The sequence below is a fragment of the Jatropha curcas genome, chromosome 11 (genome assembly GCF_041381405.1).
Source record: "Jatropha curcas cultivar XTBG-Jc1 chromosome 11, XTBG_Jcur_1.0, whole genome shotgun sequence".
Classification (NCBI taxonomy): Eukaryota; Viridiplantae; Streptophyta; class Magnoliopsida; order Malpighiales; family Euphorbiaceae; genus Jatropha; species Jatropha curcas.
Window position 1 is genome coordinate 13,940,642 of NC_143161.1, and position 23,452 is coordinate 13,964,093.

Here is a 23,452-nt window from a genome sequence, read left to right on the forward strand (position 1 = left end):
AATTTTTTTTCTCTCTTCATGAGTTTTTTAATCTAATAAACTCTCTCTCCTGTTTAGAGTTCGCTTAACGAAAATTGATAATTGGAAGAGTTGGCTTCCAATCCTATTTTTCTTTCATATATATATATATACACACACACACACACAGAGTAACATAAGTTTTTTTGGAAAAAAAAATTAGTTCCTTTTTATTTTTTCTTAAATTTAGTTCTGAAAAATAGTGGGCCCCCTTGTCTAATAAGCATTAAGTTAGAAAACAATGTATACTAAGTAGACAACTTGTCTTTAACACGATATCAAAGCATTTATTATTTTGATACAAGTGATAGATAGTAACCGTTTTTATAATCATGAAAAAGTTTAAAAAAGAAAAAAAAAAGAAAAACATATTTTCATATTACTAACTCAAAATTGAAAATTTGAAAATTTTGAGAGTTGTCATCCATTAATTTCTATTTTTGAGGTGAAAAAGATAGCGTTTGCATACAAATGCAATTCCCTTTGTATTTGTCTTCATTTCAGTTTTTATATCTATATTTACATCTTATTCATTTATTTACCCATAAGTTACCCACGAGTATCCCTAAATCATTTTTTAATATGAAACTAATCCGTTTCAAAATTTGTGACTTTCCCTCCCAATAAGTGAGTTACCAATAATTAAAGGTCAAATTGACTTCAACTGAAACTTCTTCTTTGGCTCAAATTTTAAATATTACTAGTGGAAATTGGAAAATTCAATCAAGAAATGCATATTGTTATTTTATTGACTTTAATTATTTATTAAGCAGTACTTTTTAAAATTAAAAATGTGATTTAAGCTCATTTTCAAATGATTTAATTAATTAGTTAATTTTAAATTAATTACAGAATACTAATTTTTTTTAGTTGGAATATATAAAATTAAAGTATATTTTTATAATACAATTTAGTTTATTTACTTATAGTAGTTGGATTTATAATTTGGTTTATTATGAATATTACAAGAATATTATAAAAGTTAATTAAACTTAAATTCTATCAATTTGTAATGCAAAACTCCAATAAAAGAATATATTATAAATAAAAATGTGAAAATATGGAATGTTATCTATAATAGAAAATCCAACAAGAACTTTGAAAAATGTAAAAAATAATGTATTATGAATCAAATGTAAAATGGAGCCATTACAGGTCGCACCTTGGTTGTTAAGGGTCAAAATAAAGCCAAAATGCCACTAAGTTCCCCCGAAAGTAATGCTAGATTTTCTTAAATAATGAATAATAAAAAATTTTCTCAAGCCAGGGAGCGACAGCCCCCCAGTCCCCCTAGCTCTGTCAGTGGATAAGGTCCATAACATATTTCATTTTCCATGTTAAGAATGTTAAATCGGATCCCTCGCACGTTATTGCTTCCGAGGCTATTGAAATTTAGTCAGATTCGACATATGAATAAGAACATGTTGAGATCCTAGCTAAAGAGATTAAGGAATTGAGGAACAAGAGGATTCTGTTGGTTAAGGTTCTTTTGAGGTATCCTAAATCTGAGGAGGCTACCTGGAAAAGCGAGAAGATCATGAAACAGCAATATCCACAGTTGTTTTCATTAGGTAATTTCGAAGACGAAATTGCCTAAAGTAGTAGATAGTTGTTCCATTTTTTCCAATCATGAATTATGTTATTACTGGGTCAATTATGGTACTGCTCAAGAGGGTTTGATATTCTAAATATATTCAGTGGTGAAATAATTCATAAAATTATGTTAAGTGTGTTTTAGAATTTAAGTGTTTAATAATGATTTAATTTAATTAATTCATGAAATATACATTTTATAATTTTTAGAGTTTATAAATAATTTATGGTGAATTAATGCCTATATGGATGAATTATGATGTCATAAATTATTTTAATAAATTTAATTAATGTGTAAAAAATCAATTATGTAATGACATGTGTAAATATAGAGTTTTTATAATGTGTATTTAGACTTAGTGTAGTATCTAATTCTAGCCTTAGGATAGGAGGAACTTAAAACAAATCCTAGCTCTCCATTTATAAGACTATTGACCAAGTCAACTTTTTATCTACACCATGGCAAATTACTATTTTGTCATTTATGAACCAATATAGGTATTTGTATGAGATTTTTAAGATCTAATCTCCATCATTCATTTGGAAAAAAGACTAAAGTACCGAAACTCTATCAAAAACCTAAACAACCAAATGTGCAACACCATCTTCTTCCTCCTTCACAAACCCTAGCCTCCCATACACATTTTGTCTCTCTCTCTCTCTCTCTCTCTCTCTCTCTCTCTCCCCTCATTTTCTTCACAACTCCTACACAAACTCCATTTCTGATCAAGCTCAAACAAAAATCCTTGAATAACTAAGCTAATGAGGTGATTTCTTGCATTTAACTCGGGTTTTCATAATTTTTGGTAAGCTTTCTATCACAAAACTTATTCTACCTTTTTCTTTTTCATATAGAATCTTAGTGATTTTTCAAACTAAGACTAGAAATAGGTTCTCATGCATTTATTCATATTATTCATGCATTTAGATTTGAATTTCATTAAGCCTTTGTATTTATTCTAGATTTTTCTTTTCTTAAAATGTTCTACTTCCAAGGCTAAAGATAAAGAGTATTTTAAGGTGTGATTTGAGGTTATTAGGCATTGATTCAAGGTTAGTGCACTTAAAATTCATTTTCTCCAATTTTTTGATAGTTAGGATTTTATTTTGATTTTTGTGTTAAATGCATGATTTTGATGAAACTGATGATTTAAATGTGTTCTAGCATATTGTAGTTATGCGAATATGCCTTTATTTTAAATCAAATTGTGATGGTATTGAAAAACCAAGCTTGACTGAACTATCATTATGATTTTTCTTGGTTTTTCATGTTTGATTTTTATGATTTGATGCTTGTTTATGTTATTCATGTGTGCTTTAATGTTGTGACTTTAATTGAAATTAAATGCTTGATTTGTGTATTTCCATGGTTGGCCGAAGCATATTGGGCTACGAATATAAAATTTTCTATGTTTGAGGACTTGTATGAAACATTCTAAGGATCTTATGATAAATTTCCTAAGCTTGTGGAGAAATTGGACAAAAAGAGAACTTTAAGGACCTTAATGATATTTTTCAAGGACTAATATGCAAATTGCATAATTTAAGGACTAATGAGCAATTTGGACTAAATAAGGACTTAAAATGTAATATGGATCCTTTCTATGGACTTTATGGACACATGGAATAATTTCATAAACCAGTTGGACATATATGCACCATTAAGGACTTCTTTTATATTTTTAAGGACTTTAAGAATCAAATTATAATTTGATCTTAATTAAGATGTTAATTAACTAGATTTAGTAATAAATAAGTGATGAGATTTGGTTAATTAAAAAGACTTGAGAGTAGTTATTTAAAGAAATTGTGAATTATAGATTAATTAGGTGATTAATTAAATTTAATAGTAATAAATAGAATAATATGGTTAGTAACTTAACATTGGTTAATAGATTAATTTAGCAAATTAAATACATTTTGGATTAATGATCCTCCTAAGATAAATTATTATTTAATTGATCTAATTATTGACCCATCCTTGGAAAATCATGTAAATTATGAAATTTATTAAGTGATTCATGTATGTAATGATTTATTGTCTTGAAAAATGTGCATTCTTGGAATTTTTGTCAAATTTTAAAATTATAGTGTGATGGTTATGTCTTAACAACAAAGATGTTTCGCTCATGTTCAACCTGACACAACAAGAATCTTGACTTGTTGAATTACTACAATGCCCCTTCTTGAATTTGGGAGGAAAATGGTGCACTATAGGAGGGAAAAAGAAGCAATGATTTCTGATGTTGGATAACATGAATGCAGATTTTTCACTTGTTGCACACAAAAAGAGTATAGCTTGCATGCTACACACGTGGCATGAGGAGAAGGGTGCTTATGAAGATATAACTTTTGATGGGATGGGTTGGCTGCATCCATCCATGTTCAACTCCTGGGTTGAACCAACAAGGAAGGGTCGACTTAATGGGCCAATAACTGAAGGCCCATTGAAATTGGACTCTTGCTGTGCTATTTTTAACTCGGGCTTGAAGATAATGTAGATGAAGATAGCATATATAATAGTCGACAATCAATATGTATGGGGCCTTAGGTTTATGGCCCATATCGCAGGCAATGAACACAATAGATATTCAATTTCGCACCATTATCCAAAAAATCCATCCCTAGGTGCATAGACATTGTTGACTATTAGATAGATCCAACCCTATTTTAGAAGGCAATGTACAGCCTACCCAGACGGATTCTATTGTTGATTAAACCAGCATAGGAGGTTTGATAACAATGACAGAAGCAGAAGGCCATGCTTCAATCAAAATTTTTTGTCTGAAGAGTTGCTCAGGACAATCGTAGGACGTTGATGTAGGAAGTGTTTGGCAGCGACAGCAACAGTTACGAGAACATATCCAATGATAGTGAAAATCCAAATGAATTAGGAATGACAGAGTTGAAGAGACAGAAAATGCACTAGATTCCCAATCAATTTATGACAAAACATTAAAAATGTTTTGAACTCAGTCTTGCCGGAGGAATGCGATGGCGGTGACGATGGTTGATAACTAGTGATATTGATGAAAGGCCTGAGGAGGGAATGGTTTTCCGTACATTGGGTAGGCTATATGAATTTTATTGGTAGCATGGCAAATGCAAAGGTTTTGGCATTGCTAAGAAATCGGAGATAAAGGGTGTCGGAGGGGCATATAGGTATTATGTTATGGCCTGCCACAAAGGTAGAAAATCAAAGGCAAAGAGGTTCAGTAAAAGGGTGGACTGTCCTACAAGGATGCATGCCTTAGTAAACAAATAAGGCCTGTGGGAGGTTAAAAAAATTGTAAGGGGCCATAACCATGATATGGATCCTTCCATGTCTAGGCTTATGCCTTCCCATAGGTAGATATCACCCAATATGAAGCGAGTTCTGGAAGCAAATGATATATGTGAAATTCGGCCGTGCAAGTGCATAAAATTGCTCACTATTCAAGCTGGTGGTTTAGAGAACATGTCTTGCCTTGCGAAAGACTGCAGAAACTACATTGAGGCTACTAGGAGGTCAAGGCTAGAACACGGCGACGATGAAGCAATTGATTGGCTCTTTCTAAAGATGCAAAGAAAAGATTCAAATTTTTTCCATTTAATGAGAATGGATGGAGAAGGTAGATTGTTAGATGTTATTTGGATTCATCCTTGTAGGAGAGCTACTTACAAAGAATTCCATGATGTGGTGTGTTTTGACACCACCTACTTGGTGAACCAATTTAGGATACCATTTGCGACCTAGGTCGGGATTAATCATCATGATCATTCCACTCTTTTTGATTGTGCCCTACTGTCACATGAAAATTGGTCAATGTTTTCGCACCGCCCCCGAGAGATACGAAAAACGTTCGCTTTTCGGTTTTTTGGATTGGAAAGGGTGATTTTTATTTTGAGCAAGTGGTGACAAAACCTTTTGGACTGCGGTGCCGATAAATCGGTCTTACATAACATTTGAGTCGCCACCCATTATTTCGGCAATGGGACCATTTCCAATTTTATTTTATAAAACTGACTCCATTTTAAATCCAATTTTATTTAAGGCCAAATTATTTAAAAACTGGTCAGGCGCACCAAGGCGATTCTGAGTAAGGGAATTGGGTACGTCGGCCCGTTGGAAGCCGACGCAGGGAAAAATCGGCCTCTTTTAACCTATGATTTCTAATTTATTTTAGTTAGAAAAGCCAAATTATTTATTTACTTGAACCCAACTCGAATGAATCGAACCGAGTTCCTATGTGGAAAATTAATTAATCGTCCCATTCAAATTCAATTAAATTCAACCATTGCATCCATAATCATTTAAATCATCTACACAAAAGCAATTAAAATAAATAAATAAAAGACCTGCTCTTGCCTTATGGTTAAAGGCGGGCCACAAACCAAACTTAAAAAATACATTCTACCCGATTAAAAATTTTAACCCAAAAACCAAAAACCCGAAAGCATGCATAATTACATTTTAATATCCTAAAATTAATTAAATTGCAATCTGCCCACAATTGGTTGTCTTCGGATTTATTAAAAAAATTAAATTTTATTTTTGTACAAAAATTATTATTTAAAAAAAAAAAACAAAAATTATTTCTGGAACCCTAGAACAATTGCGTCACGCAGCTGTTCTTGGAAGAACAGGTGCGTGACGGATCTAATAGTCGCGTGACCTAACTGTTCTTAAGACTCTAGATCCATCAAATGTATATTTTAAATCCACAATCAAAATAGAATATTAAAAATAAAAATGAAATCATGAGTATGAACAGTTCCGTCACGCAACCTCCAGATCCGTTACGAATCCGATAGCTGCGTGTCGCAACTAATCTGGGTAAAGAAATGATATTTTGGACATGAACAGTTCCGTCACGCAACTGCCAGGTCCGTGACGGATCTACTGGCTGCGTGACGCAACTGCTCTGGTCCGTGCTTACTTTTTAAACAACTTATTTACGTCTTTCTTTTATTTAAACATGCTCTAATAAGATCTAAAAACAACCAAGAGTGGACAGAATACCGTTTAACTAAGTTTAAACTACTTAAAGCAATAATAAAATAAATAACAATGAATAAATAACTAACAATACAAAGAAAAGTTTAAGGGAATTACCTAACCCTCCGACTGAGGATTGTAAACAACTTGAACGCCTTAAAGAATGAAGGTTAATGGGTTCCAGAAGCTCTGTCCACAAGGATTTAACGCTCACTCTTTTCTCTCTTTCTTTTTCTTCTTTTTTATGATTTTCGTTTTAACCTAATTGATGTCTAATGGCTGTTTTTCTTCAAGGGAACTCAGAAGAGTTTCTGGAGAAAAACCTAGCCGCAAGTGTGTGTTTTTGACGCCCTAAAAACCTTGTCCCGAATAAGAGATAAACCGATGTATTTATAGTAGTAGGGCAACAGGGGATAGCTGCGTCACGCACCTTACGGCTGCGTGACGCAGCTCACTTTCTGGACCGTTGCCACATACTCAAACAGAATGAAAAATCGTTATGTCGGCATTCACGGTGACATCATCTAGATTGGAGTTGCGTGATGCAACCGACAGTGCTGTCACGCACCTAATAGCTGCGTGACGCAACTCTTATGTAAATCAGACACCTTTAAATTAGTCTAATTTAAATCCTTGGGTTAAAAGACTTCTGGATAGCCGTGACCCTTCATTCCGCATCCTCATATCCTCATTGGGTTAGGTGGGGACATAAAGACACGTGTCAACAGTTTGCCCCCCCCACTTTATCATTAATTGTATAAACGATTAATGTTAAAGTGGCCCATTGACACGCCTTCAACCTTGGATTGAATGAAACGGTTGTCTTGATCATCTGGTCACGTCCAAAGCTCAGTCTGATTGGCTTTGTTGGCTCCGGTCGGATCGGTAACGATCTCCAAAACTCAGTCTGATTGGTTTTGAAGATACCTCCGAGGCTCGGTCTGATTGGCTCGAAGGATTTTGATTTGAATTGATTTGATCATCTGTTCACGTCCAAATCTCAGTCTGATTGGATTTGTTGGCTCCAGTTGGATCGGTAATGATCTCCAAAACTCGGTCTGATTGGCTTTGAAGATACCTCCGAAGCTCGGTCTGATTAGCTCGAAGGATTTTGATTTGAATTGATTTGATCATCTGTTCACGTCCAAATCTTAGTCTGATCGGCTTTATTGGCTCCAGTCGGATCAGTAATGATCTCCAAAACTCGGTATGATTGGTTTTGAAGATACCTCCGAAGCTCAGTCTGATTGGCCCGAAGGATTTTGATTTGATTGCCCCGATCAACTTCGTAATCCACCATCATTAATCAGGAAAAGGATTGACTCGATCCGCTTCGAAATGCATCATCACGAATCGAGAAAAGGATCCAAACAGCTTCGTAATTCATCATCACTGCTTGACCTGAAAGCATTTTCAAAAAGAAAAGAGCAATTTATGTGTACAAACAGATTTTGCCTTTGTTAAATGTTGGAGCATCACATGCCCCCATACATTAATAACCATAAACTTTGAAATTTGGTTGGCTCGAAAGATTTGAATTTGCCTGAAAGCTCTAGTCGGACTACATCAACGTTCTAAGCATCGGCAATCATCTGGCCACGTTCAAGATGATTTTGAGAATGGCAATTTCTGTATACAAACAGATTTCGCCTTGGTAGGTCTAAAGAGCAATTTCTGTATACAAACAGATTTCGCTTGGTGGGTTCAAATAGCAATTTCTGTATACAAACAGATTTCGCTTGATGGGTTCAAATATTACGGAGAAGTCTAGTCAAAGGGGCTGCAATAAGAGAAAACCCCTTGACAAACCTCCTGTAATATCCAGCCAAACCTAAGAAACTGCGAATCTCTGTGACATTCGTAGGTGGCTTCCAATCAAGCACTGCCTCAATCTTCTTCGGGTCCACACAAATACCCTCTGCAGAAACAACATGCCCTAAGAAAGCAATCTCAATCAACCAAAATTCACACTTACTGAGCTTGGCATACAACTGTCGGTCTCTCAAGGTCTGCAGAACTTTTTGTAGGTGGTGATCATGATCCTCTCTAGTCGGAGAGTACACCAAAATATCATCAATAAAAACCACCACGAATTGATCCAAATAAGGATGGAAGATCCGGTTCATCAGGTCCATAAACACTGCTGGGGCATTAGTCAACCCAAATGGCATCACTAAAAACTCATAGTGACCATATCGAGTCCTGAAAGTAGTCTTAGGTACATCTGACTCTCTAACTCTCAACTGATGATATCCTGATCTCAAATCAATCTTCGAAAACACAGTGGCCCCTCTCAACTGATCAAGCAAATCGTCTATTCGAGGCAATGGATAACGATTCTTCAGTGTCACCTTATTAAGCTGCCTATAATCAATGCACAATCTCCAAGTACCATCCTTCTTCTTCACCAATAATACTGGAGCACCCCAAGGAGATACACTAGGTCGAATGAAACCCTTACCGATCAACTCCTGAATCTGAATCTTTAACTCTCTCAACTCACTAGGAGCCATCTGGTATGGAGCAATGGATATCGGTGTAATACCCGGCACAACCTCGATACTAAACTCAACCTCTCTTGCAGGAGGCAAACCAGACAAATCCTCGGGAAATACATCTGGAAAGTCACACACCGTCGAAATCTCATGGACACTGGGAGATCTCCGCTCAGGCTCAAGTACACAGGCCAAGAACGCCTCATAGCCATGCTGTATCATTCTCCTAGCGGTACTGGCTTAAGTAACATTTAGAGAGGTAATCCCTCCTCTCCCCCACAACTACAATCCCCTCTTCAGATGGAGTCTGAAGCGTAATCCTCTTACGTCTACAATCAACAATGACCCCATGTCTAGTCAGCCAATCCATACCTAATATCACATCGTACTCCCGAAAAGGCAACTCTATCAAATCACCCGGAAATACATACTCATGAATGACTAAAGGGCAATCTCTATACACCCGATCAACTACTACACTCTGACCCAAAGGGCTAGTAACCTCAACGCTGTGCTCTAATGTATCAGCATGCATACTACCCAGTCTACCCACATGGATGCATATGTATGAATGCGTGGAGCCTGGATCAATCAAAGCAAGTACAAAAGTGTCAAAGATGGAGAAGGTACCTGCAATGACATCCGGTGCATTCCACTGCTCCCTGGTCCTGATGGCATAAGCCCTCGCCTGTGCTCTAGCCTTTGGTCTCTCCACATTCTCAGAAACTGGTTTCTCACTCTTAGTACCATATCCCTCACTACGGCCTCTATCTCTACCTCTCTGACCATAAGGAGCTGGCCTCCCAACTTGGTGAGCTGGACGAGTCACGGTCATAGGACAATCCTTGATCATAAGCTCAGTGGATCCACATCTAAAGCAAGCTCTCGTAGCTCCCCAACGCGCCCTAACATGTCTCCTGCCACACTGAATGCAAGTTGGTAGACCTGGCCATGCAGCACCTATACTACTAGCAACAGATGTAGTCGGAGGAGCTGATATCGTAAATATACCCCGACCAACTATCTGGCCCGGTCTGACCCCCATCTGCAGTCCGCCTCTAAATCTCTTGCTACTAGACTGGACCCCTGAAGTCTGTCCAGACGTAGCACTTTGCAATCTCTTATACTGACTGCTCTGCTGGGTCCTCTAACCTCTGGCCTGTCTCTCATTCCGAATAATTTCAAGCTCTGAAGCAGCCTTCACCAAACAAGCTAATGTGGTGTGGGGTTGGGATGTCAAGTGCATCCTATACTCATCCAATAACCCCTTTCGAAATGAACTTATAAACATAATTATAATTGGATCTTAGTTAATTTTTTTTAATTTTTTTATTGGTATTATCATGTATATTAGTATAATTATACTTAAAAGTCTAGTGTATATAGACTAAGGATTGCAATAACCACAATTAATTATAACCTACTAAGTATATTCTATAATAAAAAAAAAGTTAAACTTAATACTTTATATAATATTTTATTATTACAATTACTATAATATTGAAATATAATTATAGCTTTTTAATTAATACTTTTTAATTAATAACTAGTATAATAATAATAATAATATAATAACAACTTTAATTTCTTCAAAATAAAATACTAACTTTAATAATAATAAGAATAATAATAACTTTAATAATAATAATAATAAAATAACTTTTTTTTTTATGTGGGAGGTTTAAATGAATTCACAAACAAAATTAAAGTGGTTTTAGCCCAGGGTTGCATTTAATCATACAAACAGGAAGTTCTCTCAAACTCGAGTCAAGTATTTTCTCCTCCCTCTCTTCCCCTGCGCCGCTCGTTTTCTGCTCTTCTACAACCAGTCTTTCTCTATACCTTCCCGTTGCTTTCGTTCTTGGCCATCGCGTCTGCATGAGTCGTGCTCTTCAAGCTAGGTTCATTCTTGATTTTTTTATTTTTTTCATTCTCAGTTTTTTTTTTTTTTTTTTTTTTTTTTTTTTTTTTTTTTTTCATTTTGCTTCGTCCCTTTTCCTTTTTCTATATAAGCACATAAAAATAGAGAAAGAGCAGAAATTGTTGAATTAATTTATGGGTTCAGCTGAGAGTATTTGCATATTGTTTTATTTTTTCGTTTATGGGTTTTGTGCATGTTTTATTTGTTGAAAATATATATATTAAAAGGCAAAAGGATGGTGAATATAAGCCAATTCGTGGTTTATTAAGTGAAATCTGATATGTTTGGTTTGTTAATTCAGAGTTTGGTTTGTTAATAATGATTAAGATTGTCTAGATATACTGAGAATGAGATTATTTGCATATAATTGTCATATACTGAGAATGGTTTGTTAATTTTCTGCTGCTAAAGTTTTATATATATATATATATATATATATATATATATATATATATATATATATATATATATTTCAAAGTTTTGGTTTTTCGATAATAGGATTTTAAATTTCAAATTTGACATTGTAAATGAGGTTATTTGCAAATATCAAATTTGATAAGCAAAACACATTAAAAGGAATCTACTTTTTGTACAAAATGTGAAAGTTTGAAGTTCGGTCGATTTTATTCCTAATGGCCAACAAGAAGATTTTTTTTTTTAATTGGTTTAATTTGTTCTTGTTTTTATTTTTTTACCATGAGATATTTATACAAATCTGTCTAGAAATGAGCTTTTAAAGCAATAACACAAATTACACGAGGTTTAATATTTTGTATTTTGTGTAGGGCTGAATTTTTTTTTTTTTTTTTTTTTTTTTTTTTTTTTTTTTTTTTTGAGAAGGATATATTCTGACCTACATAGCTTGAACATGTAAGTGTTTTAGTCATATTGCCAGACTTTGAATTTGCTAGTTTAATTTGCAAACTTGTTTAGTATCCCTAAACTTGATTGTAACTAGTTTAATTTGCTGTCGGTAGTTTTTAATTAGCGAAGACTAACTAGTTGATTTGATTGTGTTAAGAATATTATGTTTATGTACAATTTATTGTGTGTTTGTTGTAGTCTTGTTCTGTTTTAATGTACTCTTTAATTCGGTAATTTTTTTATTGACATACTTTTTATTATGCTTTATTATATGGATTTAGTTCTCATTCTATGATAATTTGTTATAGTTTAGTATTATTATATTTTAATTGATTTTTAGTTTGTTATTAATATTAATCTTATTGAATTTTAATAGATGGTTGCTTGTCAAATTGTTTAATTGAGATATTGGTTTGAATTATTTATTTAGGTTGAATTTCAATTCTTTTGTTCTATTTTAATATTACTATGTATTGTTGTTTTAGAATATTACAGGTTAAGTTGTTTTATTATTTCGAATATTATAGGTTAAGTTGTTTTATTATTTTGAAGTTGAATTTTAATGCATTTTTTATGTATTTTTTTGTCGCACTTCGGGGTCAGATTCGGGTTTCATGCGGAGTTCGGATTTTGTGGATTGAATAAATTTGTGATTAAATGGGCATTTAAATGGGTTCGGGTAGTATGCGGGTAGTTCTAAACGGATTTGGGATAGGTTTGGGTATTATTGGTTTATTCCTTAACAGATTCGGGACGGGTTCAGGTACTTAAATTAATAACGGATTTGGGTTCGGGTAGCTTATTTCTAGCGAGTACTTGCCCCGCTGCCAACCCTACGCACTGGTCTTTTTTCCTTAAAGCCTTCTTCTATTCTCTCTTTCCGATTTAGGGTTTCTTTCTTTGGTTCTCGATTTTGTTGGTAATTACTGTTACTTGTTCATCCTCTCTCTTTCTAAACTCATAATTTGAGTAGAAAGTAGAAAATAAAAGGAGAACACACAGGTTTAATCTATGAATGAATCCTGTAATTCTATGATCTTATCAATTTTGTTCTGTTGGTGTTATGTAATTGAATTGTGCTTTGTTTGCTTTCTTCCTTCATTTTCTTGTGTTGCTGTTATCGTTCTCGTTCTGTTGCTATGGCTAATGGATTTTTCTGTAAAATGGTGCCGTTAAGGGATTCAAAGGCCTCAATGTATACTTGCGTTTCATTCGAAACTTTTTTTTTTAATTGGCAGCTAGGTATTCTTGTTAATTCGATTGCTCTGTAGGTTTTGTGTAATTTTTGCAATTTGAAGGGTAATATGAATTTTCTTTTAGCTTTCAGTTTTTGGTAGGAGGATTTCTGTTGATTTGATTTTATGGTCTTGATTGCTTTTCTAATCCCAAGTTCTTCTGTTAATTAATGGTTACTGTTTTATTTTTATAGATAATGCATTAATAAATTATTTGAGGTGTGCTGTGACTAGATGAATAGTACAGAGAACAGATGAATAGTACTTTTTCTGTTAATAATCTGTGTTGTGACTCTATCTGATTATGCCTATGCTAGGGTAGAAGTTTCCTTAGCCTTCTGAAATACTTGAAAGTTTTGCTTAATTTAATATTTTAGCTTGTTAATCTTGAATCCAGGTGAAGGTTCTCATACGGGATTCAGAAAATGGATGAGTCTATGAAGCAGTTTCAGCAAAGCTTGGTTGAGCTTGAAATTGAAGCGGAGAAACTCCTTTTAACCCGACATCAGGTTATTCATACGTTCAACTCTATTTATGTCTCTCAAAAGTGCACTTGAATATGCTTATCTGTTGTTACACATTTCTTTGTTTGCTGAAAAAATGTGAGAGAGGAAAGTTCTTCATTAGACTTATACGATGGAGCTCTAAAACACTTGCGGAGTCTAGAAAAGTACAGAAAAAATGAGTTCAGAAAATTGAGACTACAAAAGATACAAAAGTTTCTGAGAATATTAAAAGAACATATTGCCATACACTTTCAAGGTTTCTTATTTTAAGGAAATTAAGAAATCAAATTTTTTGTTTAGTCTAGCCTGTTGCAGTTCCTTTGCCTGGTCAAGTTTATTAAATGAAAATGGTATATGGTTGTAGATATTCTAGTCTGTTCCTTCTTTTTTCTTTGGCTGAGGTAGTCAGAAACTAGGTTGCTGTAACCTTAGCAATAAAAGTGCAGGTGGTTGAAAATGATAAAATGAGGAATGGGAACAGGGAAGCACTTACTGCGCTGAGAAAGAGAGCGCGGACCACGAAAACTAGTGTTCCTTCTCCTTTTGAGTCAATGATGAAGGATATTGGGCGGTCTGCATCAAGGCCTTTGGTGAAGGAGGTATGTGCAACCTGTGGCAACCATAACTCAGATGAGCGCACATGGATGATGTTCCAAGGAACTGATGTCTTTGCTAGTATACCATTTCATGCTGTTCATACCATCTTGGAGACAGGTTTTCCTAGAACTTATTATTTTGATAGAATTATGTGCATGAATTAATCAATATGATACATTGACTGGAACTATGCTGTCACAGAAATATCCTATGGGTCAGTTCTGTTAGTAGTTCTGTCAGACTTTTAATTGATGGAGATTATTTTGTCAAACATAAACATTAATTTCTTGTGAAAAACAAAATGTTTTATCATATTGAATTTCTTGATGAAGTTTATGACTTTGTTGAATCTTACTTTGTTGCAATGCAGACCAAGAAAAACTTGAATTTGAGGCTAAAAAACTACACAGCTTTGTAAAGGAGAAGTCCTTTCTGATTTCAGAAAAAGGTGCCCTTGCTGACAAGATTAGTCCTGGTGTGCTCAAATCTTTGGTAACCTTAACAGACAAACCAAAGTGAGTATTGCCTCATGTCTCGTCAATTATTTTTCTCTTTTGAAAGATTAAAGAGTTACTGTAAAATGGCAAATGTTTGTGTAGCAACTCTTGGAATTGCCTTCTCTTCAATGTGTATCTAGTTATTGGTCTATTTAATTGAACATAGAAAAAATAATAAGAGCTCATTTTAGAGAACTATAAAAAACTGTGATCTCTGAGTTTTAGGAACTGAAATGTTGGTTGAAATTCTGCTTGCTTTCTTTTCCTTTGTTTTAAACTTTAAAGAGCAGGTGGAAAAGGAGTAAATAAAGGCAACAAAATAACTTTCTACCACAACTATGGAAAACTGCCAAATACAATTAAAAGGAAATTAATCCCATGTTTATAGGAACATATGGGAGTCTTAAAACTGAACAACCAACACTCTGTTTGGTTGGAGGTGAAGGAGGGTATATAAGGGGAAGGAGAGGTAACTAAAATATATATTTCCATTTGGAAAGAGGTGAGTTAAGGAAGGATGAGGGTAAATAAGGGTAAGCCTTACTCTCCTTTGCCTCTCAAATCTCAAATTTTGCTACACCACAAATTGGAGTGTAAGGGAGGAGATGCAGGTAACTAAGTATTTTTGTACTACTTTTAATTATTTACCCCTCTCTTTACATTTCCATTAATTCAACCCTTTTCAAACATCAACCTAATTTTTATTGTAACTGTCCTTACCTTTCCCCTTCCTTACCCTCCCTTCCCTTACCCTTCTGTTAATTACCCTTCCCTCACCCCATCCAAACAGAGCTTAAGTAGAATTCCTCCATCAGATTCGATTAAGTGTCATTTTGAACATAGGCCTTGGTTGATTGTTGTTTGTGCTTATAACAATCTCACTATGCCAAAAACTGTTGCAATGATATTAAATATTAATATAGGAACATATTATGAGGAACAAGCTATAAATATGCATTTTTATGTTTCATATTTTATTTTGCTCTACTTTAAGAGGTCTATTCAGATGAGTGACGTGTATTCAGATGAGGTCTATTCTGTAAAGTAAGTAAAGAAAAGTGAAAGTAATTTATTTTTGTTGCAAGCTCTATTCTAAAGTTGGTAAACTGTTATTTTCTAAAACTTGTTTGTGGGGTTGACATGTATAATTCATGCATGTTTTTGTTTTCCTGCTCAGTCACTGAAGATGGCATATGATATTTTTTTTATAATGCACAGAATTCATTCTGGTTCTTATATTCATAAGTAAGGTAGATAACATAGCCATGTCCTGGTTTTTAGATTTCATGGAGTTGCTCGTATGTTTGTTATCTTCTGGAGTATGTCATTTTGGTCTGGTGATAGCAGAAAGGGCTGTTATTTTCTTCCATCTCCTCCCCTTGTTCTCTTTCTCTGTTCAAATTAATTGTAAGAAGGAATTGATGTTAGTTTCAGGGTCTATTTAGTTTGATCCTTTGAGTTAAAATGGTCTGTAAGTTCTGTGGAACTGCTGAGGTATTTAAAAATGCCATGAAAGATCCTTGTCATCTTGTTTTTTTATCACTCACATTATACCATAGTTTTCAGTCTTGGTATGAAAATTGCTTTCTTTTTCAACTTTGCCTATCACTTTGTTTGTGCACTAATATTAAATTAAACAATACAACCCATCTCCATGGGTTATGTCTGCATTTTGTGCGATAAACCTCTATGAACTTCAGGTCAAATGCTTTTCCTATATAAAAGTCATAATTTGCTGCTCTATTCTTTGGTGCATTTATTGTGTAACTTATTAGTTTCACCCCTTGTAGATGATGACATATGCAGAAATTTCTCTCCTGAAGACTCTGGCCAATATAAGGAATCATTGAAATTTGACTCACCTGCCCATGACACCAACTATATGGTTGTAAATTCCTAATCTCCAGTTGTTGAACATTTTTTTTTTTTTTTTTTTTGAGTAAATGTTGAAGACACATTTGAAGAACACTGATGTTTGCATTAACTTGGATTTCAAGTTTCTCTCCACAACTTTGGTATTTCAAGCTTCTCTCCACAACCTATTGGCAATCACTGGAAATCGATGGTCGAAGGTTTTATGGCTTGCCCATCGATATCCAATCTCAATGAGTCGTCTTCATAGAACCCAGAAAAGCCTAATTCACATCAAGTTTCAGCTTCAGCTACACCTCCACCACCTTCGGCTCCATAAATGCTGAAAAACACAATTCTAGCTAATCCTAGAAACTGCAAATTATTTTACCCAAAAGACGATCAAAACCCAAATCTGTGAGTTAGAAAATGCATTTAGATCAGGTTTGTCTAAAGTGGGTAATAGAATTGGAAATTTAGATTTAGATATGCAAAAGTAATATGGGTTTGGGTAGATCATATTTGCAGTGGGGAGATTTATGGGAGGAAGATGTAATTGGGAAACAAATTAAGAGGGAGAGAGTTTCCTAATTTGTTTGCAAAAATGGATGCCCTCAGCTCTTTTATAACTGTGAGCACATTTCTTATTCAGCTTTCTTCATTTGTTTTTTACATTACCTTGCTTTCGAATTTGTGAATATTTCATTGTTATATATATATATATATATATATATATATAATGCAACTATGTAGTAAAGCTTCTATGGAGATGGATTGAGGTATTCTAATGAAAATGCAAATAGTTACTCAGAGGGTTGAGTGTGAAGGAATTAAAAAGGTAGGGGCTGATGTTGATGACAAGAGGGAGACAAAAATAAGGTTATTGGCCGAGATGGTATGTTTTTAGGCTTTGGATTAAGTTAACCCAAGGTTGCCATGTGGCTCACTTTATTATTTTTTATTATTTGCAATGGTAGTCCTAATCTTGTTTTAGAGTGCTAATATGTCCAAGTTTTAAAATAGGGGTGCTTTGGATACCATGGTCATTTTAGAGTGGTTTTGTAATAAGTCGGAGAGTGCATGGTCATTTTGCAGTCTAACTCATTTGAACTGATGTTGCTCGAGGTCTCCAAAGATGCTAGGAAAAGGATCTCAAATTGCCCAATTTCACGCGGAGCATGATATATACTCATTAAAACTATATTTTAAGTAATTTTTAAGGTGTTAAAATATTACTTGAAAAGTCATTTTATAACATAGCATTTGAATTAAGAAGTGAGGGTAGTGATCTGTGAAAAGTTAACTCATGTAATTGCTATTAAAACAGTTAACAGTTACTAAAATAACTTATTTTGCTGAACACATCTGCAATAAAGAAAATAAAAATAAAGGGAAAAAAAAAGGGAAACATACATTTGCAATAATTGACAGGATTTGAGGATTTAAATAAATATGTCCAAAACAAAGTTAATTCAATTTTTGCAAGAGAAAATATGGGAACTAAGCTTGCTAAAAATTCTAATGAGCAGCATCTTCTTCCTCACAGAATTTTGTATATGCCTTTGCATCCAATAAGGATCCTAATTCTGATGGGTTACTTGGCTTCACTTTGATCATCCATCCTTCTTCATATGGACTTGAATTAATCTATTTCCATTACATTTTACAAAGGTTAGACAAAATGACAAACATAGTTGAATATTAAATTTTAGGATGTATATATATTTTTTAGAATATGCATAAAATTTATAGAAGAAATTCCAATTTTAGAAAGAAATTCGAAGAGACTTACTGCCCCAGGTGCTTCACTAAGCTTGGAATTAACCTCAACAATCTCACCGGAGATGGGAGAATTGACATCACTTGTTGCTTTTACACTTTCCACTGCCCCAAAGCTCTTTCCTTGAGTGACTGCAACTCCAGGTTCTGGTAGATCCACAAACACTACTTCTCCCAAATGGTCCTGTACGTTATGCAAATATGATTTCCAGTTTAGCCTCACTTTTTCAACAACTTTTTAAGTAACTTTTAGCATTTTGATTAGTCAAAACACTAAATGTTATTTTTATTTTTGGATCTTTTTGACAAAATTAGTTATTTTAATAGCTGTTTTAATAGGGTTTAATTGTTAGCTGCTTGAGTACGCTAAAAGCTAACGTTACTTGAGTTACCTTTTTATAAAACACTACTTTAATTTTTAAAAGTTAGTTTAAACACTATGTTACTGAACACTATAAAAAATTGCGTTTTAGCGTTTTGACCAGTCAAAATGCTAAAAGCTACTTAAAAAGTTGTTGCGAAATACAACCTTTATAGTGTTCGATAACATAGAGTTTGAATTAAATTTTAAATGTTAAAGTAGTATTTTATAAAAGATTAACTCTTCTAACGTTTAATTTTTAATTTTTTTATGAAAAACTGCTAGAACAACTACTAGCTATTCAACCAACTAGTTAAAAACACTACTAAAATAATTAATAATTAATAAAACATCTAATAGTTATCAAAATAATTAATTTTACCGAACGTGCTCTTACACTTCAAATTCAAATTTGAAAGTGAGGTACAATTACAAAAAATGGAAAATTTTGGAGTGAATTAGACATTTTTCTATTAGTACATAAGTGATATACATTAGCGAAATAACTGAGTATAAAAAAAAATGCTAAAACTGAGTATAAAATATCAACTGACGGAGACGGTAATATTTGTATCTTGTCTTGTGTGGTCATTGTATCGCCACACCTTATCCATCTCAAAAAATTTCAAGTGAATGGTAGAAGTAGTCCAATGGCAGAACTAAGAATTTAAGTGAGACAAACGAAAATTAAGGTTCAACATGAGAGAAAAAAGGATAAATTATTTCTAAAATTATTAATTTAAATATATAAAATATTAAAAATAAAAAATTGGAGCTCCAAATATGAGATAAAAAGGAACTAAAGCTAAAGTCTTTTGAAAAAAAAAATGAAGTTAGGAGGAATACTAAGAAAAAAAGAAGAACAAAATTTATAGAGGGACTAAAAGTGAAAATTTAGGAGGGTAAATACTAAAAAATTAATAACATTAACCTGAGCATGATCAGTGATACCAATTGTAGCCACTGAACCTTCATGTTTCACCCATTCATGTGAAGTTGCATACTTGAGCCCATCAAGAACTGCATAGCCAACAACAGAAAGCTTTCACAAGTAACAACAACTGAAAAAAGATCAAGAACGCAATTTTACAGAATTATAAAAAGAAACTGATACAAGAAAGCGATTACCAGAAGAGAAGCATCTTGAGAGACAGTAAGGAGAGAGCTGAGGTTTGGAGGCAACAGAGATTTTCAGTGCATTGGCTGTAGAAGAAGCCCACATTCTTAGTGCCATGGTGGTGTTGTCTTCTGTGCTTCTGTTATAGTTTTATGCTATTGACTCATATCTTATTTGTTATGGTTTTATCTTGGACGAATGGTGGGCAACAAAAGCCTCATCTTAAGTTCCCTCAATATAAAGTCTAAAGTGCTTCTTATTTTTCTTTTTCATCATTTTCATATATATATATATATTTTTTGGTAATGTGTAATAATAATTATCGACCTTTCTAATTAATCCCTCTCTCTTCTTTTGTGTTTTGATTTCTGAAAATTATTATAAATTTCTTGATTAGGAATAAAAAATCCATATGACATAATTACATAGAAAATAGATGAATATATAAAATTCACTTCTTAACTTATAAAATTACATCGTAAACACTTTAATTTACAGAATTATTTGATTTAACACTTCAACTTGAAAAATTAGATCAACTAAATACTTATTACATAATTGAAAATATGAAAACTATTATTTCAAAAGTTACACTACCTATACATTAAATCAATTTTTTACATATAAAAGCCAAAAATCCTAAATGCTATTTGCTATTAATATGGAAAAGATGTGTAATGTTATCAAAATATATAAATTCAAATGCACGATAAGTCATTTACAAAGTTTAGGGTGTCACGAGATTAAAATTGTAAAATTAAATATCCTTTAGAAAATATTACTTTAGTTGGAAGTTGAACCAAAACTAAATCATTATAAACAAAAAAAAAAAAAAAAAAAAAAAAAAGAATTTTTATTTAAAAAATAAACTAAATCATTGTTGTTGCAAGTATCGGTTAATTTTGAATGATTACGAGATTATCATTCCTGCGCAACCTGTGGATGATTCTATAATTTAAACTATATGAAGGCTTAGGCAGTGTGAGCTACATTTGTTAATATTTCTAAAAGCAGACTGAACAACAAATTGGCTTGATGAAAAGTCAGATCAACTGGATTTTCTACTTTTTATTTTTTAATTATTTGTAAAGAATTAATAAAAAATAGTCATAAATAATTTTATAATAAAAAATAATAATATAACTATAATTATTTTTCAAACAATTCATCGTCCAATATCAATTTACAACTACTAATTTTTATGTTATTCATTTTCCACACTAAATATTATATATTCAACATAATAATGAACATTCTTCTAAAAAAAACTTTTAGAAACATAATAATGAACATATCAAATGTAAATTATAATAATTTAAATATTATAATATTTTTTTGAATCATTCACCATTTACACAAAATATTAAAATATTTATGTACTATAATCTATTTTGATATTTTAGAATTAAGTTAATTTTTTATATTATTTTATTAATTAAGTAAATAAAATAATTAATAAATATTTGTTATAAGATACCATATTGTAATTGATTTTTCAAGGAAAAATTATATTTATTTGTAATGTTCGGAATTGTTTTTATTATGAAATTTTTAAGAAAAAAAATTAGTGGATTTTAAGATATTAATTTTTGAAGAAAAACAAACGTTATGGATCCAAATTTTGAACTCGTGATCTTTTAAAAGGTACTTTAAGCTCTTGCTCTATTTAGTTTATATAGTTAAAAAACGTTTGCCTTTTTTTTTTTTTTTTTTTTTTTTTTTTTTTTTTAAATTAAAACTGCTCGATTTGCTGCAGAAAGTTTGACCAAAGTCAAATAATATTAGTAATCAAATTTATAGTAATTATTTATCAAACGAATAAAAGATCCAATTTATAGTAAAAAAATAAAATAATAATTTTTACATATAATTTAATAATTTTATTATGTAAAATATTGAAAATTATTGTTTTAATGTTGAGTTGATTTTTAAGTGAATTACATATCGACTCAAGTAGTTAAGTTAAAGACTTAAGGTCTGTTCAACAAAATTAGCTGTTTTGGTAACTGTTAACTGTTTTAATAATGTTTAGTTGTTAGCTGATTGAGTAGTTTTTCATGAACGTAAAACACTAAATATTACATGAGTTAAATTTTTGAGTTATTTCAATTTGACTCTAAAATAACCTTTGCTTTGTGGGTACCCCAAATTGCACCTTTTAATTTCACCCTAATTTTAACATTGAGCTTAATAGAAAAACAAAAATGGTTAGCTTTGCTGGATGAAAAGTTAGGGAAATAAATGAAAGGAAAATTTTCCAAGCCAATTTATAAGGTATTTTAGTATTTTGTATAAATCAAATGTTTATTTTATTTTGATGAATTCAATTTTATCAAATGTTTAATTTATTATGACTTTTAATTAATTACAATTTTTGTGTTTTATTTTAATTTAATTTAATTTCAAGTATGATCAATCGGATTAATGGCCTTTATTCGTTTAATGTTGTAGAAAAATATATAATATTCAATCCTTTTGTAAAGGATTAGTACTAGTCTAAAACTATTATTCTAGTGGTCTTAGGTGTTAGTTTAATTTAATTTCAAATATGACCAATTGTGATTTAATAAAGTGTGACTTGATTTAATTTTAATTTGAGTATCTTAACTTAATTTAATTTCATATGTGACTTAATTAAGTATGATTTAATTTAATTTTAATTTGGGCATTTTAATTTAATTTAATTCCCAGTATGACAAAATATGAATTAATTAAGTGTAACTTAGTTTAATTTCAATTAGGCTGTCTTAGTTTAATTTAATTTCATATGTAATGTAATTTAACTCTAATTAGAGTGTCTAAATTTAATTTAATTTCAAGTGTAACTTAATCAATTCTAATTTTAATTTCTTTTCAATTTAAGTGTTTTAATTTAATTTACTTTCAAGTGTGACTTAAGTTAATTCTAATTAGGACATCTTAATTTAATTTAATTCTATATGTGACTTAATCAGGTATAGCTTAATATAACTCTGATTAGGGTGTCTTAATTTGACTCAATTCTAATTTAAGGTATCTTAATTTAATTTAATTTCAAGTGTCGCTTAATCGATGTCATTTTAATTTAATTTCAATTTTTATATTTTAATTTAATTTAAATCCAAATGTGACCAATCGGATCAACAACCCTTATTCATTTAATGCTGTAAAAAAATTATAATGTAGCATTCTTTTACGTATTATCCTTTGAAATGAATTAGTATTGGCTTAAAACTATTATTTTAGTAGTCTTAGGTGTTTTAACTTCATTTAATTTCAAGTGTGACCAAATATGACTGAGTCAAGATTTCATTTAATTATAGCTAGGATGTCTTAATTTAATTTCATGTGTAATTTAATCAAGTATGACTTAATTTTACTCTAATTAGAGTATCTTAATTTGACCTTAGGTTACTTGTTACAAGTTCAGTCAATTTTTCAAAATGACACTATACAGAGGAAAAGAAAACAAAACGATACCTTTTATTCTGTCTCTAGCTCGAACTCACGTCTCTAGTTTAGTCCTTTTTTTTTTTATTTTATCAAATCTTGTATCTCTCTCTTAATTTATCTTTGCCTATGTCTATTGAAGAATCTGCAATAGTTGAATTGCAAGATCAGATACATATGTTTGTGTGTTCTTAATGCTGTTTTTTGGAAC

General features: G+C 32.1%; 3 protein-coding genes across 5 annotated transcripts; 2 read left to right on the plus strand and 1 right to left on the minus strand.

Moving 5' to 3' along the window:
• Positions 1-4,975: 4,975 nt before the first annotated feature.
• Positions 4,976-5,347, plus strand: LOC149492620 (protein FAR1-RELATED SEQUENCE 5-like). Its single transcript, XM_089715890.1, has one exon. The coding sequence runs from the start codon at positions 4,976-4,978 to the stop codon at positions 5,345-5,347; it is 372 nt and encodes a 123-aa protein (XP_089572016.1).
• A 5,443-nt stretch (positions 5,348-10,790) lies between these two features.
• Positions 10,791-17,227, plus strand: LOC105632722 (P53/DNA damage-regulated protein). Of its 3 annotated transcripts, none has more exons than XM_012215164.4 (5): positions 10,791-10,980; positions 13,502-13,613; positions 14,057-14,324; positions 14,578-14,722; positions 16,495-17,227. In XM_012215164.4, the coding sequence occupies exons 2-5, from the start codon at positions 13,530-13,532 to the stop codon at positions 16,496-16,498; spliced, it is 501 nt and encodes a 166-aa protein (XP_012070554.1). In that variant the 5' UTR covers positions 10,791-10,980; positions 13,502-13,529; the 3' UTR covers positions 16,499-17,227. The 3 variants fall into 3 exon arrangements, with proteins under 3 accessions (XP_012070554.1, XP_089572455.1, XP_012070552.1); XM_012215162.4 differs by having other exon boundaries at positions 10,792-10,985; XM_089716329.1 differs by lacking the exon at positions 16,495-17,227 and having other exon boundaries at positions 10,791-10,985; positions 14,578-14,726.
• Positions 17,228-17,969: 742 nt separating this feature from the next.
• On the minus strand, positions 17,970-20,034 carry LOC105632726 (glycine cleavage system H protein, mitochondrial). Its single transcript, XM_012215165.4, has 4 exons — positions 19,824-20,034; positions 19,627-19,715; positions 18,348-18,518; positions 17,970-18,202 (listed from the first exon to the last, which is right to left on the minus strand). Exons 1-4 carry the CDS (start codon positions 19,927-19,929, stop codon positions 18,074-18,076), a joined length of 495 nt encoding a protein of 164 aa, XP_012070555.1. The 5' UTR covers positions 19,930-20,034; the 3' UTR covers positions 17,970-18,073.
• Between the last annotated feature and the right edge of the window lie 3,418 nt (positions 20,035-23,452).